General features: G+C 41.8%; 1 protein-coding gene across 2 annotated transcripts in view; it reads left to right on the forward strand.

The window, feature by feature from the left end:
• The window catches only part of DYNC2H1 (dynein cytoplasmic 2 heavy chain 1), a 6,555,988-nt gene that overhangs the window by 3,599,387 nt on the left and 2,942,264 nt on the right, over positions 1–14,337 (forward strand). For both annotated transcript variants that reach the window (XM_044072582.1, XM_044072581.1), the window contains one exon: positions 244–492. In XM_044072582.1, coding sequence (XP_043928517.1) covers positions 244–492 — 249 coding nt within the window. The remainder of the gene's footprint in view (positions 1–243; positions 493–14,337) is intronic.

Raw genomic sequence — 14,337 nt, forward strand, 5'->3', positions numbered from 1 at the left:
GTTTTTTGTCAGTCTCTCTCTAGTATGTTTCAGTGTAAATAACTTTCCCAAGCTGTGTTATTTTAACAAATAAAATTACTGTTTACTTTTTATAGAACATTTGATTATATTAAATTTCATTGACAGGTATCTTTTCCTGAAGCATTTTGTGGATTTTATGGTAATAGCTACTGTCTTTATAGAGAGAAATATTTTGTTGTACATAATTTTGTGCCATTTAAATTATCTGTTATATTTTTTCAGGGTATCATTCAGTATGGCAGAGACAACAGGGAACTGGATATTTTGCTTTTTCAAGAGGTCCTAGACTACATGTCTCGAGTAGACAGAGTGCTGAGTTGTCCTGGGGGATCACTGTTGTTGGCTGGATGCAGTGGTGTGGGCCGTCGTACTGCAGTGTCTGTTGTTGCTCACATGCATGGAGCTGTGATGTTTACCCCCAGAGTTTCCAGGGGCTATGAAGAGAAACAGTTTAAAAATGATCTAAAGCATGTACGTATTATGTATTTATTTTCTGTGTGTTTGGCTTATTTTCCTGTATTTTAATTCATATGACCAGTCTATTTATGACAATGCAAATTGTGGTTTGATTTGTTCTCGTCTGTGCATTATAAGGTGTTAATAATTTACAGATATGAGACTTAACATAAAGGGTGTGTGAATATATCTCAACAGTAAAGTTTATGGTGGCATTCAAAAATATGTAATGCACTATGCAATCCTATTTCTAACAGAATTTCTCAGTGTATTATAAGGGAGTAGTTCAAAAAACACTGTAGTGTTAAAACAGTCTTGCTGTATATTGCTGAATGCAAATGCAGCAGTCTGGGGGTGTGAATTAGCTATGTGTGCTGGCCCTGAGCTGTACATTGGGATTGAAATAGTGCATCCGAGTGATTCAAAGACGAGCTCCACCACTCTATTTCATGGTAAATGATGGGACTATACATCATCTTTATATGCTGTACACTCATAGCTGTCTGTGACAGGAGTAAAGCTGTTAGCACTACAGCAGTTAAATACTTTGAAGTTGTGTGCATGGTTGGGTGTACATGGGCATGCTTGCATGTGTATGTATATACATGTATGTTTAGTGACATGAATAGGATTATATGGAGGTGTGTGTGTGTGTGTGTGTGTGTGTGTGTGTGTGTGTGTGTGTGTGTGTGTGTGTGTGTGTGTGTGTGAGAGAGAGAAAGACAGAGAGAGGAGAGACTGTTCTGGTGTCTATGTAAATGTACATGTTTGATGGAAGTTTTGCATATCTTTGTCTGTGGGTGCCTTTGCTGGAGAAACACTCAACATTGTTGTACCACTAGCATTAAGTGTTTGAGTCAGTAATACACAATTGCCTTGCTATGAGCTTTTGCTCACTGCAATTCTTTTATGTCTTTGAATCTCTTATCACCATTATGCTACTATAACTCACCAGGAAAACACTGGCAGTATTTTCTATGAATATCCCCTTTGCCTTTTAAATAGTTTGCCGTTAAGTATTTTTTATACTTTTGTAGAAGTTATAAATGAATGAAAATTAATGTATGAATCACCTTCCACTTCATTTCTTGTCTACATATGCTTCTTGTTTTTTTTTTTTTTTTTTTTACATTTTTACATTTTAATACAATTGAAAAAGCAGAAGATAACATATATATGTATAAAATGAGATTTCAGAAGTAGGGAATTCCTTTGGACTGCATGCTAGATACTGCCTTCTTTATTAGGGATAGATAGAGTATAGGCAAAGAGAAAGGAATGGGGAATCCTAAGTGAAAGATGTGCTCTGATAGAGTTTTTGGTTGAATCTGTCACAGCAGCTGCTGATAAAAAAGTCTTAATTAGTACTGCATATAAAATATTGCAAGATAACCATAGGAATCAGTCAGAGGAGGTCAGAAAAAATTAGGAAGAGAGACTGGATAAACAATTCACAATGAGAGGACATATGTATATCTCCAAGATGTGCAGTAAAGTTTAGAAGATTTTGGATTTTTCTTGGAAGTATTTCCATAGGTATTTTTATACCCCAAGCAGACTCCAAAATGTTTTCCTCAGGTAGATGGCAAATGTTGGAAGTGTGATGCGGAAGAAGGAGGCAACTGGAAACATATGTTTTGGGAGTGTAATGAGTCGGCAGACTTTGAAAATTCCCTACAGAGTTAGAAATATTGGGTGAGCAAATGGGTGTAACTAAGGAAATGATTTTTGAACTGGAATACAGAGTCTAAATTGCCTAGACATAGTTAGGACTTAAGCATTCCTCTCAAGCTCTTAGCACAAGAATTCTGGACAAAGACAAAATTAATGGGGGGATTAAAGGCCCAGAAATAGGGATAAATTGTAAACATTGCTCTTATAAACTTAGAATGTTGCTAGCATAAATTGTTTAGCATTACCATGCATTTTCTGAAGGATATGAAGTCTGAAAAATCAACTGTCTGCCTTTATTTACAGAATCCAATCCTCCCTGATTTGCCAAAAAAAAAAAAAAAAAAACAGAAATTTTACAGGGAACAGATCAAGAAAATCAATATCAAGAATAATAAAGAAGATCAAAAACAGCTCAAGAAAAAAAATCAAGCAAAAGTCTAGACATTCTGTGAAAGTCTGGGCAGTTGACAGGTAGACTTGAGTTTAATTCTGGCGGCTACCAAAAAAGCAGTTACAAGAAAATGGAAAAATCAACTTTCTAAACCAACTATATTTCAAGTACTGAATATTGTAACTGAGTTAAAAGAACTGGCAGTGAAATTTTTAGAAAAGGATATGAATAAATTACGTAGAAAAATGGAAAATATGGGAACATTACATGCAGAATAATGTTTTGGAAGAGGAGGGAGGTTTAAGGGAAGTCAGGAATTGATCAGTTTTGGTAATGTTGGATTGATAATTATAAAAGTATGTATGTGATGCATGTTTATAACTGGGAGGATATTAATATGGTTTGTTTTCTGTTATATACATGTATGTTTTGCTTATGTCTTAAGAGATAAGTCAATAAAGGTGTTAAAAAGTAGTAGGGACTTGGATGAGAGAGAGAGAAAACGGTTAGGAAAATAAGCACTGGGCATAGTATGCAATTAATGACATAAGAGAAAGATATTTAAAAAAAGTAGATGGTATCCATTGAAGATGTCCGTCCATGCTGTGCTGGCGCTGTACACCGCCTAACTGTACATATGTAATAGGATGTAATTATGCTTGAAATTATTGTGCTTGCCATTTGTTTTTGATCAAGAGTTGCAGCCAACTAGCCAGATCAGCATCAGTCATTGATAAATAGCTACATAAAATTGCAGACTTGTTGTAAGGCATTGCAATCATTTGTAGTTCGTAAGTGAGATGTTCTTCGTGTTTCACTGTTGCAGTCATTACATTTGGGTAATCTGCTGGCAGGTTACCCTCAATTGGCCTGATTAACAATCTCTTGGGTCCTGCGTTGGTTGCTGTCCCTTCTTCCATGACGTCAGGGGTATAAAACATGCAGCCAACGCCATTACATCAGTCTTTCTTGCCGCGCGGTGACCAAAGCAGAAGCAGTTTGCAAGTGCCGGTCGGCCGACTCCTGAAATTTTCGTTTTCGAGTTTCAGAACCGAAGTCTTCAACTAAAAGCTAAGTACCCCGTTGGGGAAACTTTTTCTTGCTTCTTATCGATGTCAGTAAAAGTTAATAATTGTATTACTTGTGGGAAGCAAATACCTCATAAGGATTTTCATTTGTACTGTATTCCTTGCCTAGGCCCTGACCACAACATGCCTTGCTGTCGGTTTTGTGCTAAATTGAATCAACGCAATTAAATGTCGGTATATTTTTCTTTCTAAATATTTTGGCTCAAGATTTAACTATCCTGAAATGTCGTTGGTTAGCAATCCGACTACCGGAATACCTAAAAAACGCAAAGAAAAAGACAGAGACAGACCGTCGAGGTCCAAAACCGACGACGAAGCTTCTCCTAAGCCAGTCGCCGGTACTCAGTGAGGCGCTTTCGCAGCCCCTGATACCTGCTACTTTTGATTCGCAGGCCTCTACTGTGACCCATTCGGGGTCTGGTATGCCGCGAGATACTTGAACCCGCGTATGTCTCTACCTTAGATAGGTCTGGAGTCGCTGAGCAGGCACCGGCTTCTAAGGGTGTTTTCAGGCCTAAAGATTTGTATATTAAACCGACGCCATCTTCAAAACTAAGGCCAAAATCTACTTGTGTGTCTAAAAAAACGATGCTTGGACCACGTGTACAGGCCCCAATGCCCAAAAAACAAATTATCAAAATGGCTGAGGATTTAATTACCTTGATCAGGGGTACCCATCCCCCTCCTGCTAAGAGGCCTAGGCAAGGCACTGACTATGAATCTTCAGATCAGGTTTCTATTTCTTCTGATCAGGAATTATCTATTCCCACTTATGAGGACTCTGATGCAGAAGATTCCATCCCTTCTGCTTCTCCTCCTGAGGATTTTTCTTTTGGAGAAACTTTGCATACCTTAAGGGAACACTTTCACTGGGAGTCAGGATTTCTCAGAATCTAAAAAGAAACTTAGGGATTTCCTTCTTCTTCCTCAGCATAGGCCTTTGGCTATACCTCCTGTTCTAGACATTGTTGATGTTTTCTCAGAATCCAGTATGGCTCCTGATTCCCTGCCTCTGGCTCCTAGTAAGACAGACAGATATTACAGGGTTCCTGACTCACACAGATTCCTCTTTAAAACCCCTACTGTTGACCCTGAAACCATTTCTCAGGGTCCCAAGGGCGTTAAGGCTTCTACTGCTAAAAATCCTACCCCTTCTGATAGAGATTCCTGGGCGCTGGATAGATGGGGTAAGAAGGTTTACACATCTGCAACCTTGGCAGTCAGGGCTTTAAACTGTCAATTTCATATGCTTAAATATCAACAGCATGTCATGGGCTTACTTAGACAGAAAATTATGTTGATTTCTGACTGTGTGGAAAATAGAGTTGCAGGATTTATTGCATTCAGCTAAACCAGTTGGAAAACATACTTTGCAATGTGGTTTTGATTCCTTGGAGGCCTCTTGCAGGGCTGCTGTAACTGGATCTGTGATAAGGCATGCTTGGCTCAAGGAGCAAAATCTGCCTGACCATGTTAAAGCAAAATTGTTGGATGCTCCTTTACAACAGGACAGTCTATTTGGTAATAAGGAAGAAGAAGTTTTGAAAAAGATGGAAGATAAAGCTAAATCTATGCAAACTGTAAAAGATTTCCTACAAGTGCAGCCACCCTGGTTCAGTAGGCACTGGTCTACTAAGAACTGGTCTTTTCCAGTACCCACCAGAGCCACTCAGTTCAAACCCAGACATTCCAAAGGCTCCAGGTTTCAGTCATAAGGAACTTATAGAACAAAGCAATGGAGTGCCTCCACCTCCAAATCTGGAAGTAACAAGTTACCTTCCTACGGTAAACAGTCTCAATGACTTTCCACTGCAGTCACCAAGCACTTATCTTTTGGCCACCCCTTTGGGGGGAAAACTGGCACTTCATGCACGAAACTGGCAACTAATTACCCAGGACAAGTGGGTTTTAAATATAGTATCCCAGGGATACAGATTTCATTTCCACACATTGCCAATCCCAAACAGGTGGCCAGATCTGCCTCCAAATCAGTGGGCAGAGGCACAGAAACAAGTTATGTCCCTCATGAGTATGGGGGCTATTCAGCCAGTACCAGAAAAGGAAAAGGGACAAGGTTTTTATTCAAGACTTTTCCTGGTACCCAGAAAAGACAAATCATGGTGTCCAATTCTGGACTTATCCATTCTAAATACATTTCTAGACATTCCAAAATTCAAGATGCTTACTCTACAACAGTTACTGCCTATGCTAGGCAAGGATGCCTGGTTGGTAACTCTAGACTTAAAACAGGCTTACCTGCATATCCCAATCAGGGAATCTTGCAGAAGATACCTCCGCTTCAAAGCAGGCTATTTGCATTACCAGTTCTCTGCACTGCCCTTTGGCTTATCTACTGCGCCCAGGGTCTTCACAAAGTGCCTGGCACCAGTAATTGCATTTTGCAGGCAAAGAAATATTCAAATTTATCCATAACTGGACGATTGTTTAATTCAGGCAGAAAACAAGGACACACTTCTAAAACATCTGGCGTTTGTAAAAAGACTTCTAACTTGTCTAGGGTACACCGTAAATGAAAAGAAATCACAACTGGTACCCTCTGAAATAATTACATTCCTGGGTGCAAGCTTGAATTGACTTACCTTACGCTAGGAAAATCAAATTCAATTGATGACTTACTTCAAACAGATGGCCACAAAAACCCAGCTGTCTGCAAGACAAATTCTGCAGGCCTTGGGGTTCATGGCCTCCTGCATTCTAATAATTCCATATACAAGACTGCATATGAGGAAACTTCAGTGGTACCTAAAAAGCTTATGGAGTCAACATTGTCACAGCCTGGAAACAAGGATTCCTATAATTCCTTGCCTGCAGCTAGAGTTCCTATGGTGGGCAGAGGCCTGCCACCAAAACAAGGGACTGTCATTCATTCTACCCCCTGTCGCCCAAACCCTGACTACAGACGCATCAGATTATGCTTGGGGGACGCATCTGGCAGGGAGATGCATTCAGGGCCAATGGAGCCCAAGTCAAATGCACCTGCATATCAACCAGAAAGAGATACTAGCTGTACAGAATGCTCTGACAGCCTTCAAGGATTATCTTCATCCAGGACAACTACTGATAAAGACAGACAACACCACAGTCATGTGGTACATAAACAAGCAGGGGGGTACCCATTCCTACCACCTTTGCAGACTAGCCATGGCTTTGTGGAACATGGCCTTGACTTATCAAATACATCTACAGGCTCATTTCCTGCCAGGAAAGCAAAATACTCTGGCAGATGAACTAAGTAGAAATCTTATGGACCCACACGAATGGAAACTGGATCCACAAATCTTCAGCATGTTGACATGCAAATGGGGGAGCCCAGACATAGATCTTTTTGCCTCACCCCAAAACTGTCAGTTGGACAAATTCTGCACAAGAATTCATCACAACAAAGCTTGGAAAGTGGATACTCTATCCTTCAGCTGGAAAAACCTATTAGTATATGCCTTTCCTCCTCTGCCTCTGCTCTCCAAGGTCTTACTAAACGTCAGACAGGAAAAAACAAAAATGATTCTGATTGCTCCAGACTGGCCGCGCCAACCCTGGTATCCACTCCTACGCCATATGTCGCACCTTCCTCCATGGTACCTGTCTCCGACACCTTACCTACTGTCTCAGCAGAACTATCAAATTCTGCACACTCAGCTCCAAACTCTGAATCTTGCAGCATGGCTAATCAACTCATTTCACCAGTTACATCTCTCAGCAAACCTGTGATGGATGTCATTTTGGAGGCTAGAAGGCCTAGTACTAGAAAATCTTATGCTGACAAATGGAAAAGATTCTGTGCCTGGAACCAAGCACAAGGAATAAGCACAGCAATGCCCAATATTCCTCAGATTCTGCAATATTTAATTGAGATGCTTCACAAGGGCGTATCTTTTTCTTCCATAAAAATCCATGTTTCTGCCATTTCAGCTCATTACAATACAGAGCCTCCCCTCTTTTCTCATCCTCTGCTAAAGCGGTACCTCAGAGGGGCAAAAATTTAAGACCTCCCAGGAGAGCACCAACTCCTGCATGGGACCTCAGTTTTGTTTTGGAAAAACTCACTCTACCTCCTTTTGAGCCAGCTGCTACTGCAGACTTAAAATTTCTCTCCTGGAAAACAGCTTTCCTTGTAGCAGTCACTTCAGCTAGAAGGCTTTCAGAATTACAGGCTTTTATGGCAGTGGAGCCTATCATTATTTTTCATCCGGACAGGGTGGCTCTCAGGACCAATCCATCTTTCATGCCTAAGGTGGTATCCAGTGTGGCTCTTAATCAGATCATTCATCTGCCAACTTTCTTTCCCAATCCACAGAACAAGGGTGAGCGGATTCTGCATTCATTGGATGTACACAGACAACTTAGATTCTACTTAAACAGGACAAAATCTCTAAGTAAATCTGAACAACTATTGGTGGCATTTGCTGCAGGGGCAGAGGGAAAGGCTGTTTCCAAATGGATAAACCATTGTATTCGTTTCTACTATGTGCACCATGGTAAACCCGTCCCCAAGGGGATAGATCTCATTCCACCAGGGCTGCATCTACTTCTGCAGCCTTTCTCAGAGGGGTTCCTACCAGAGCCATTCTAGAGGCTGCTACCTGGAGCTCAGTTCATACGTTCACCAAGCATTACCATTTTACCTCTCTTCTCTAAATCCAGAGCTGGCTTTGCCACTGCTGTCCTGCAGGGCCTTATAGCTGCTCCTAATTCTGTATAAATCCATCCTCCCAGCCATAGCTTTGGGAATCTACCCAAATGTAATGACTGCAACAGTGAAACATGAAGAATATAGTACAGTTGTGTACACGTACCATAAATGTAGATGTTCAAGTGTATTCACTGTTGCAGTCCTGGTTACCCACCCTCCAGCCCCCTGTTTTTTCTCTTACTGTACCTCTACTTTCTTTTACTATGCTTAAAAGCCTTTTTGGTGTATTTGCTTTTGTTTGAAGGTATATTTTTTGTGTTCTAATAAGGGGGCACCTGACATCTGTGGCACGAAAAACTGATGTAATGGCATCGGCTGCATGTTTTATACCCCTGACGACCTGACGTCATGGAAGAAGGGACAGGAACCGACGCAGGACCCAATACTTTAATCAGGCCGACTGAGGGCAACCTGCCAGCAGATTACCCAAATGTATCGACTGCAACAGTGAATACACTCGTACATCCACATTTATGGTAAGTGTATACAACTGTACTTTCTGACTGGACATCATCAATTTTCTGCAGAAGGCTAAAGATATATGTAACACAATGTAAATACTACCTGACAGAAACATGGTGTTATATTGCAATTATTTCTGTCACATTTCATACTGCAGTATTGTAGTTGTCTGTTAAGTTGAGTGGAGATTTATCACTATGACAAAGCTTTTTTGAATCTAGAAATAACATTTTTGGAAATCTAGCTCTTTGCAAGAATAATATTTTTCATCATCAAAACCCTTTTTCCAATTTTACAGCAAATCAGTGTGACATTTCAACTGTTGTTACCTACATTCTCCTAACTACTTCAAGAGCCATGCCTGTCTGTTAAATGTCTTCTGTCATGCAGTCCATCCAGCTCTTGGCTGGACATCCTTTCTTCTCTTGCCTACTTTCTTCTTGTCCATATCTGCTTTGTCAAATCATCTTCTGCTTTCCTGCAGTTCTGACTGAACTACCGTAATCTGTTTTTGGTCTTTACAGCTGGGACTACTTTGGCTTCTGCTCTACTGTGATGTTCAAATTTCTTTGTCCCACATTGGGCTTCCTACTGCCTTTCTAGTGCATTTCATCTCAATTACCTCAAGTTTCCTCATCTGCTCTGGCTTTGCTGCTCAGGTTTCTGTGTCAAACTGAAGAAGTGGTTGTGCCACTGTTTTGTACACCTTACCTTAGTTTTCATCTTCGTCGGCATTATTCTTTCAAGCACTAACCCCTGATACTTTTGCCATTTGGCTGCAAAGGCTCCCAACTAAAATGTCGACACTTGAAATGCCGAGTGCTGAAAAGGCAAAAAAAAACCTGAAAACACAGGAGAAGAGCAAGTCTTGAAAGTTGCTCCTCTCCCTTAAACTTCTTTTTTGCAGGGGGAGACGAGAACCTTTTGCATCTGTCCATGTGAGGGACAAGCCCTTCACACCCTTGAACTTATCTATACCAACTCCGACATTGCCATATCGCGGAGAAAAGTGAATATTATTAGAAATGGCTTCTCTAACTTGGAATATACAAGTCCAGTCTTTTTTCCTTTCATTCTCATCATTTCGGGACTCACTGTAGTAGGTCCCGACATTTCAAATGATTACCGGCTGCAGCACTTAATTTTTTTAGCTTTGATGCCCTCATTCAGACTCCACTTCTCCTCTACCCGCACCTCCCAGGTCCTTGAAGCAGTTAACCTGTTTTATTATATCCTTCTAGCTCAATTTTTAGCCTCCACTTATATCCTCCATTTGCTGCAGTGACCTCTGTCATGTCTGTGCTCAGTTTCATCTCATGATCTTTTAATTTTGCATCCTGTATATTGCCATTGTCTGAAGTTCCTGGTCCGGGTCTGCTTGTAGGGTCACATTGTCTGCTTTGAACAGCTTTTTTAAAGCATCTTTATTAATTCCCATTTTAAATGATGAAATAGGTGCATTTATATTAATCAAATTAAACAAATCATAGGGATATTTTCATGGAGTATACATATACCTTTCGCTTTTAACTGTTACCATTCACTCCATTATTACATAAATTGCTGAATTATTGCCTTCCTTTAAACCTCACTCCCCTTCTTCCTCCAACTAAATATTATTTTGCATATATCATTTCCACAAATTCCATTTATTTTTATGCAATTTCCTCATTTTCCTTTCTAAGGATACCACTGCCTGTTCCTTTATCTCCTTTACAGTAGTCTGTACTTGAGTTGTAGTTGGCTTAGATTTTGACTTACATTTTCAAATAGCAGCTTTTTTTTGCAGCCAACAGACTTTAAGTCAGTAAGCTAGACAATTCAGATCCTATGTCCCAGCTCAAAAGAATAATTTCATTAGTTACATCAATTTGATCCCCAAACACTTCTGACAAAGTACTCTGTTACATTCCCAAAAAACATGTTCCCATTTACCTCTTTCTTCCCCTTCACACCTTCAGCATTTTGGTATCTAATTGAGAAAAACATTTTCCTAAGTCTGCATGGGATATAAACACACACATGCAAAATCTTCCAAATAAAAATCGTACACTTTCTGGACTTTGTTGCATACTTAGTAGACATGCAGATATCCTCCCATTGTTCCATTGTAAATTGCCTTTTCATTCTGTCTTCCCAATGTTTTATACATGCCCTTCTCTTCATATGCTGCAATATCCCTTGTATTTATGGAGTCCGCCTCCGGTTGACTCGTACATCCTGCCTTTCTACCAAAGGTAAACGCTACTGCAAAGGTACATGCGACCGCCCTCATCACCCTGCATATGTCAGCCATAAACAGACATCGGGTATAAAGCAGACAGCACGCCCCCTACCGCAGAAGTTTTCTGTCGCCAGTTTGATTGCCAGCTCCAGTCGACGCTTGCTTTGGAAAGTGACCTTGTGCTTTGTCTGTACTCAGATAAGTACCCCATAAGGGTTTTTTGTTAACTCCTTGCTACTGTGTTGTTGTGTGTTAACTTTCTTGCTACTGTGTTGTTGTGGGTTAATGTCAGCTAGAAAGGGCAAGTGTCTATGTGGAAGGCAGATTCCAGATAAAGACTCACACGAGCTCTGTTTATTCTGTCTAGGCCCAGACCATGACCACACTTCTTGCGAGATCTGTAAGACCTTTGTACCAAAGACCCTTAGAAGCAGACTTGCTTCTTTTAAACTGTATTTAGAGAATCAGAGTTTAAAATGCCTGGCTAGAGACATGGACCCAACATCGGGACCTTCTGAGGAGCCAATGACTAAAAAGGCCAAGAAACCTCAGCCTAAACTTATGACTGTGCCCTGTGGTCTGACCATCCCTGTCCAGGCCGATTTGGAACCAACAGACCCTCCGCTGACAGGTACCCAAGGGGAAGACGTTAAGTAAACTCCCAGCACGTCCCAGAGGGAGTCACGGGTGTCTGACCCGGATGACGGGGGGGGGCATGGCTTATTATCTCCGTAGGCCCACGTGGAGTATCTCAAATCGTAGTCCGAGAAGTCGTCTTCTTGGACATCATGGAATGTCACCCAACATCTGGTCCTTGGACACTCCACCATATCTTGTAAACCCCTATGTCTGAGGCCCCCAAAAAGAAAAATCAAAAGACCAGACATATCGTGCCTGCTCAGCAGACCATGTCATTGAATCAAGTCCCTGACTGGCAGGCCTTTACCTAAGACCTCTTTAATGCTTTTATGGCCTTATGCCAGACATCTGCTGCTGCCCAGGTCCCCTCAGTCTCCACTCCTAGGAGTAGGCCTTTGGCAGATACTTCTTCCGGGGATGAGGAATCTTCAGGGGATGAGTCCATTACCTACACCTTTCAGATTGCTTCTCACTTCTCAGAGGAGGAGTCCAATGGAACTGATTCCCCTGGGGAAGGCATCACCTTTGGGGAGACCATTGTTCAAATGAAGGACTTTTTTAAATAGGACTGCAGTCACGTTTCTGAGACTCAAAACAGGTACTATGACCTCTTACAAATGGAGTCCCCCTAATCCGTCTGCAGTTCCCCTTGTCCTCCCGGCATTACTGGATGCCTTCCTGACTGCATCAAAATTACAGGACTCCCAACTCCCCAGTGCTTAAACACCCTGATAGGTTTTATAAAATACCCGATGATGCAAAATTCCTTTACAAGACTCCTTCTGCAGACCCTTCTGCCATATCTGTTGCCGCAGATAAAACTTCTTAGCTACTCCCCTCTACTTCCTTGCTCCCTTTGGAGAAGGAAAGCAGGATTATGGAGAGGTTGGGCAAAAAAGTTTACACCTCTGCCACCTTAGCTGTGAAAGCCATAAATTACCAGACTGATATGGCCAAATACTCCTTGGCCTTGTTAACAAATGCCATTAAACTATTTGGTGAATTACTTGATTCCCCTAATAAGGCTAAAATTGCTAGCCTTTTGAATTCCTGCAGTCAAGTTACCAGACACTATAAAATGTAGTTATGGCACAGTGGAGGCCTCAGCATGGGCAGCTGCCTCAGGGTCAGTTCTTAGGAGATATTCGTGGCTCAGGCTGCAGCCTTTGCCAGATGATATCAAAGAAAAACTTATGGACACACCCCTAGATAACAAGGCCTTGTTTGGCTGTGCGGCTGCAGAGCTCTTTAAAGCCCTTTAGGAGAAGGGCAAAGAGCTTCAGGACCTCAGGCACATTTTTGTGTCCCCTGTTCTCCATTTCCAGAGGAACTACATTTGTCAGAAGGCCTTCCAAACACCTGTCTTCCAAATGAAAAAAAGACTCCAAAAAGCAGACCCTTTCCAAGTCTTCTCCCTACACACCAGCCCAAAGGTAGCCCTTTCAGGCCAAACCTGGTAGTCTGTGACTACCAGATCCCAAGCCAGCTACCCCCTCTCCCTGCGTCTCTCTATCTCTCTCTGTCCCTTCCTGCTTGAAAACAGATTACCCAGGACTCTTTGGTCCTTTCTGTCATAAAACTAGGCTATTTCATGGTCTGGGATTCCAGACAATTATTCAAAGGAATTCCTCATCCCCCTCAAGACCAAATGGCTTCCTTTTTCCCAGTCTTGCACTCCCTTCTTTCTCAAGGCACTATCCAAGAGATACCTCTAAATCTAAGAGGAGAAAAGGATTTTAGTCTAGAATGTTCCTGGTCCCCAGGAAGAAAGGTCCATGAAGACCTATTTTGGATCTATCCCATTTGAACCCCTTTCTCAAGGTCCCCTCCTTTTGGATGCTGATTTTTCCTACTCTACTCCACCTGATCCTCCTTCAGGCCTTTATGGTGTCCTTAGACAAAAAGGATGCTTACCTGCACATCCCTATCCACCTCATTTTCAGGAAATTCCTTCATTATTTAGTCAGTTCCTTGCATTTTCTGTTCTGTGCTTTGCCATTTGGACTCCACAGTCCCAAGAGTGTTCACAAAGTGTCTAGCCCCAGTTATTGCCTTCGCCAGAATTCATGGAATTAAACTCTTCCCTTACTTGGACAATATCCTCATCCAGGCATCATCCCCACAGTTGATACAAGAGCATCTGGACTGTGCCATGTCCCTACTGAAATGGCTAGGGTTCACCATAAATCTTCAAAAATCCTCCCTGACCCACTCCCAGGACCATGTATATGTAGGCTGCAGGATTCTCTCGGTGCAAATGATGGCCTGCCTACCTCCAGACAAAATTCAGAACCTCACTACATATTTCCAGGAACTACTTCTTCTCCAAGCTCTGTCAGCCAGGGAGTTCCTAAGACTCTTGGGGTTCATGGCTTCTACCATTCCCATGGTTCCCTTGGCAAGATTGCACATGGGAAAATTTCAGTGATTGCTATGGACCGTCTAGAAACCACACCTACACCCTCTGGAGTTTATGGTCCACTGCTTACCTTGCCTGTCCAAAGAGCTAGATTGGCTGATTGCTCAGATTTCAAAAATATCTGGGACTTGCTTTGCAGCCTCCTCCCCCAACCAGGATCTGTACACAGATACATCAGCCTTGGGTTGGGGTGGACCCTTGGAGACTGGAGTGTGAGAGATGTATGGACCCCCTACCAGCAGAGAGAACATA

Source organism: Protopterus annectens, chromosome 5.part0, assembly GCF_019279795.1.
Source record: "Protopterus annectens isolate FY-2018-M chromosome 5.part0, PAN1.0, whole genome shotgun sequence".
NCBI classification, from domain to species: Eukaryota; Metazoa; Chordata; order Ceratodontiformes; family Protopteridae; genus Protopterus; species Protopterus annectens.